General features: G+C 34.8%; 1 protein-coding gene across 1 annotated transcript; it reads right to left on the bottom strand.

Annotated features, from left to right (window-relative positions):
• Positions 1-2731: 2731 nt before the first annotated feature.
• Positions 2732-4822, bottom strand: LOC141397591 (activating signal cointegrator 1). The gene is made up of 4 exons (XM_073974050.1): positions 3514-4822; positions 3318-3439; positions 3068-3262; positions 2732-3010 (listed from the first exon to the last, which is right to left on the bottom strand). Exons 1-4 carry the CDS (start codon positions 4713-4715, stop codon positions 2940-2942), a joined length of 1590 nt encoding a protein of 529 aa, XP_073830151.1. The 5' UTR covers positions 4716-4822; the 3' UTR covers positions 2732-2939.
• Positions 4823-6089: the final 1267 nt, after the last annotated feature.

Raw genomic sequence — 6089 nt, 5'->3', positions numbered from 1 at the left:
GCTTTCGATTTTACATTGCACTGCATTTAGTAAATCCTGCAAAAGTTCTAATGAAAACACGACTTATGCCACATGCTAAAACGTTCACTAATTTATTTCCATTTTATAAATATATGTATATTATTTTTATAAAAGAGGGACTAGAATACAATAATAGAAGAAAATGCGTTGTTTTGTCGCAAATTCTGTATGCACAGATTATCAATAAGAAGAAGTTAACAGCACAAAGTGGATGGCGAAGAAGAAGAATTTGGCGCAAATTTTGACCACCAGTTGGAAGCCAGAAAATTGGAAACTTTGTTCTACAAAAAACTGACCTGGAACATATGGAGTATGCCAAAATGCTCATACGGACTCCCTCTTTCATATTCCGTTGAGACTTTTGTGTACGTTTTTATATTGTGGCTTCCAGAGCCAATTTTCTGTGTTGACCACCAGTTGGAAACCAGAAAATTGGAAACTTTGTTCTAAAAAAACTGACGTGGAACATATGGAGTATGCCAAAATGCTCGTGAGGACTCCCTCTTTCATTTGGCGTTAAGACTTTTGTGTACGTTTTTATATTGTGGCTTCCAGAGCCAATTTTCTGTCCTGACCACCAGTTGGAAACCAGAAAATTAGAAACTTTGTTCTACAAAAAAATGACGTGGAACATATGGAGTATGCCAAAATGCTCATAAGGACTCCCTCTTTCATATTCCGTTGAGACTTTTGTGTACGTTTTTATATTGTGGCTTCCAGAGCCAATTTTCTGTCCTGACCACCAGTTGGAAACCAGAAAATTAGAAACTTTGTTCTACAAAAAACTGACGTGGAACATATGGAGTATGCCAAAATGCTCATAAGGACTCCCTCTTTCATATTCCGTTGAGACTTTTGTGTACGTTTTTATATTGTGGCTTCCAGAGCCAATTTTCTGTCCTGACCACCAGTTGGAAACCAGAAAATTGGAAATTTTGTTCTACAAAAAACTGACCTGGAACATATGGAGTATGCCAAAATGCTCTTAAGGACTCCCTCTTTCATATTCCGTTGAGACTTTTGTGTACGTTTTTATATTGTGGGTTTGAGAGCCAATTTTCTGTTTTGACCACCAGTTGGAAACCAGAAAATTGGAAACTTTGTTCTACAAAAAATTGACCTGGAACATATGGAGTATGCCAAAATGCTCATAAGGACTCTCTCTTTCCTTTTATGTATAGTATCTTATGTACGTTTATACATTGGAGCTTATTTTTTAATTAATAAATAAATTAAATTTTTATATTCGTAGCTATTTTTCGTCCCCACAGTTGGAAAATGCAAATTTTGGACGTTCTGTGTCACCCTGTATTTTTCGATAACTTTTGTTATCGTTGCTAACTTTCGTTGCTAACTTCACGCAGGTTATTAAAGCATAACATGACATTTCCTGTGTAATCGATAATATGCCTGTCCGTGTACTCGATAATTTGTAATAAGCTGTGTCTTTTTACGTGATAATTAGTAATAATTATTACTAATGTTGCAGATTTTGACAGTTGTAGAAAGGAAAAGTTGCTGAAAAAAATGTTTCAGCAACATTTAGTAAGTAAAAAGACACACCTATAATTGGTCTGTTCCTTTACTTTTGAAAGTGGTAAAACCGGCAAAAGTTGTAATCTGGTTCCATATGAATTGTATGGTGTCTGAAGTAAAGGAACGCTTTTCGAGTAAAAAGTTGTAAAACTTGAACTTGAAGATTCTTGCACGTAAAGGAACAGAGCTAATTATTACCAATGTATCGATTTTTGACAGTTGTATAAAGTAAAAGTTGCTGAAAAAAGTGTTTCAGCAACATTTAGTGTGTCTTTTTACTTACTGTTGCTGAAACATATTTTTTCAGCAACTTTTCCTTTATACATGTCAGATTTTTGTGTTTTGATTAAATTGCAATCGAAACATATGTGCATATGCAAAATTTATGCATTTTACATACAGGTATGTGATGAAACGCGAATCGAATCGATTTGCAGAATCGAAATGGTTTATATTCGGAGTGCCTTTGAAGATATATACAAATTTGCTTCGCGAAAGCCCCTTATTTGAATAATATTTTTAAAAAGTTCTTTCAATTTTATTAAAATGTTCAACAAAATTCAAATATACGATTTCGATTTATGCGAAAACGAGTCAAATCGTTTTCCATCACATACCAGTTATTTTCTTATGCAATAAATATTTCAATAATAACAAAGACATAAATACAACAAGATAAGACATTTTGTTTGCTATCATTCTTCAGTGAATGGCTTTTGAATTTAACATAATGTTATATCACGATATGGTGATATAACATTTTTTTCTTTTATACATTTTTACGTATTTAACCGAATTTACCGATCCAATTGACATAGAATTACTCATGAATAGATCCTTGAATTCATAAATTTCGTTTCTGATACCATTACATGCAATGTTCCTCCTTGGTTGCGATTTTGAATTAACTGCAACCTGTTAAGTGTAATGTTTCTATACAAAGTTTCGTAAACATTTTTTTGTTGCATGCATTTTGTCTAGTCTTAGTTGTATTTATGTCTTTGATAATAAGTACAAAAATAGGTGTGTCTTTTCCAGTACTGCAAGAATCTACTAATTTTTAAAAATTTTTTCGATAACATAAAGGAAAAATTGTTATCGTAGTAAAAAATAGTAGCTTCTTGTAGGTTCTGGAACAGAGCAAATGACAGCCCCAAATTAAATTAAGCCACTATTTTATAAAAAAGTTGTATATTTTTACCATATTTTTATACATAATTGGTCTGTTCCAGTACTGCAAGAATCTACTAATTTTTACAATTTTTTTTTTGATAACATAAAGGAAAAAATGTTATCGTAGTAAAAATTAGTAGCTTCTTGCAGGTTGTGGAACAGAGCATATTTAATGGAAATGTGCAGTTTAACTGCCATCTTTTTCTTCTTTAACCCTTAGCGGCTTTCATGCGCAACAATGTTTTACAAGCTGCATTGTGTATTTTGGGATCTATTTGGTCTGTAATGAAAATATTTTTAATAAGTTAGGATAAGACCACAACAAAACTTGACTTACAGATCTTGTGTTGGCCTTTAATCGGAAACACAACAGGCAATTGTTCTGGTTTGGAGCAAATGAAGACATATGGGGAATCTGATTCACCACCCGGATACAGCTCTTGATACTCCTCCTGAGGTAGACACTCATCAACTTTAACACAGCCCAAAAGGCAACCGGTTGGATAATGTTGAGGGAATTTTATGTTGGGATCTACAAAGATATTTAAATTATTGTACTGATATACTGTAAGAATCTATTTCGTTACCATTATAGAACGCCCTATAGAAGTTTTCCAGTTCCTTAATCTCTTCAGGTCTTGGCTCTTTTGCCGTTGAGGCTATCCATAAACGACCACGATGTTCGCTGTACCAAACACGGCCCTCATGCCTGGAAATATTTATGGGGAAAATATGATTTTTAGCGAGAATAAAAAACTGGAAATTAGTGCTACGATTACTTACTTTTTAATACCTGCCACCAACAAGGATGCCCATGGTTGATGCATTGACAAGCACTGACGCATATCTTGCATTTCAAGCAATTCTTTGTCCTGGACACGATTGTAAATACGCTCCAAACCATCATTAATGATTGTACCACTTTTGTTGCGTGCTCTTTCTTCAGCGGATGGGCGATACATGGGACGTATGCCATCTAAGTTCGGATCAACATCACCAGCATCATCATTCGATTTTTGTGCATGTTTACGATTTGACCAATTGTTAGACTTATCTGTTTTTGAATTGACCTCAGCCACCTCCTTCAGTACAGCCTTTTCATATTCATCCGTTATGGTAACATCATCATCAACGGCACGACCAGCAAAATCAATTTTAATTTTTCGATTGATGCGACTAGCGTGTTTTTTCTCGTGCATCTCTTGTTTTATTTGTTCGAACTTTTTACGCTGTTCGTCCGAAAGCCATACGGAATTCTCTTCGAAATAATCTAACTCATCATCGATGACTGTCGTACGTTTCTCACTATTACGGTCGTATTCCAAAAGACGGTCGCGTTGTTCCAATGCCTTACGCAATGACTCTCCACCACCCTTCTCCTTTAGGGATTTCATCAGGTTCTCTCCTTTCTTGCCAGAAGATTTTAGAATCTGTTGCTCTTCGTTTGTACAAACTATTTCTCCACAGAAAAGACATGGACCACTTCCCTCCTGTTCGCATACAATTCGGCCACAGGTGAGACAGTTGTTTATCAACTTATGCTGTGCAGCTTGACAATTACACAAACGACGACCCTTTAACATTATGGTATCGCCAATGACTTTGCCATCATTACTATAAAGGCTAACGTATTTTGTTTTCTTCTTAGCTCCTTGTGCCTGTTGTTGTCCACCACTTTCATGTTTGCTGTTAGTGGGAGACGATGTCTTATTCTGTTTTATTTCAGTTGAACCATGGCCTTGGGACTTCTTGGTTTGTTGTTGTGGTTGATTTTGTTGTTTTTTATTATTCAAAGCTTTGCTAAAGAGACGTTGCTTACAGTCGGTTAGGAAGAGGCGATGGTCATCACAATCTTTGTTCAATAAAGATTCAAAATATTCATCAAATTCATTCGATGTTTTCATGGAGAGAATATATTTTATCATATCATCTGGAACTTCAAAATCCAAACAATTGGATAAACGATCTCTTAACCACCTTTCCATTTTGCAAATAAGTAAATAGAATAAAAATAAATATCTGCCTTTTTTACGAATTTAAAGTAGGGATACGTAAAATCGATTTCGGTTAGTCGTAGTCACCTATTGACTGTGCGAAAACCGAGTAATCGATTATTCTTAGTCGACTTTCGGAAGACGGAGTCAACTCCCTGTAGGAAATGTCAATAGGGAATCTATACTGATTTACTACTGACATTGTCAACAGTACTACTGACAAACTGTAGACAACTCATGTAATTTCCTATAGACATTTTTTATGAACGTGGCATTCGAAAGTCAGTACTGACATTGGTACTAGTATGTCAGTAGTTGCTGAGGAACCATGTGTTGACATTGGAAGTAGTGAGTCAATACAGACATTGGAGGTAGTAAATCAGTAGAGACATTGGAAGTAGTGAGTCAATAGAGACATTGGAGGTAGTGAGTCTATAGTACATAAAGGGTCATATGGAGACATTGGTACCATTTTTTTTAAGTTTTATAGTTATTTGGCCTATTTGGAACTTTTTATAGATTATCGAGTAGTCTCACGTACTAACTTTGCTTTACGCCAACTTTACAATTGCGACTTGGTTTTACCTCGTGACATTAAAAAGACTTTAATTCACGCTTTAGTCATGCCTAACATACTTTATTGTCTTGAGCTGTATTCCGGAACTACCTCATCCATACTGAAACTTATTAAAAAAGCCTTCAACAGTCTATGCGTTATCTATATTCCACCAAACGCTTTTCACATATAACGCCTTTTGCAATAGATTTTTTAGGATGCACTTTTGAAGATCTGATTAATCTTCGGTGCCTCCTTCTTTTTTATAAAATTTGTAAATTCCAGTGTCCTTGTTTCCTTGCGACTTCCTTTACATTTTATCGTTTAATACGAATTACTAGCCTCAAAATCCCTCGCTTGGATGGACGAATGGATAAATCGTTTCAAGCTAGAGTTTCTCGTCTCTTCAATTCCCTTCCCAATAATCTAAAAATGTTCAATTTCTCTATTTCTTCTTTTCGAAAGCGCTTTCTTCTATACATTAGATCAACATATGAGAATATCTCACATATCCTGTTGTATTAATGTGTTATATTAAATAAACAGTCAAAACATTTACATATTTATAACTTTAAATTATAGCTCATTTAGACTAGCCATAAATCCTCGACTGGATTTATTAAATCCAGTACAAATCTCATTGCATTTAGATATACATTTTGGAGGATTTAAATGGCAGTCAGCTGATTTTTGTTCATAGCACAATTACCAAGGTAGATGCATCAGCCCATCCGGCTAATGGTGTCATATCTAAATGGCATATTATAGCCCATTTAGATATGACTTGATTAGCAGAATTTAGCACATTA

Source organism: Musca autumnalis, unplaced genomic scaffold (assembly GCF_047663935.1).
Source record: "Musca autumnalis isolate F117 unplaced genomic scaffold, ASM4766393v1 scaffold_3, whole genome shotgun sequence".
In the NCBI taxonomy this organism is placed as follows: domain Eukaryota; kingdom Metazoa; phylum Arthropoda; class Insecta; order Diptera; family Muscidae; genus Musca; species Musca autumnalis.
Note: the sequence above shows the minus strand (reverse complement) of the source record. Positions and strands in the feature narration are given on the sequence as shown.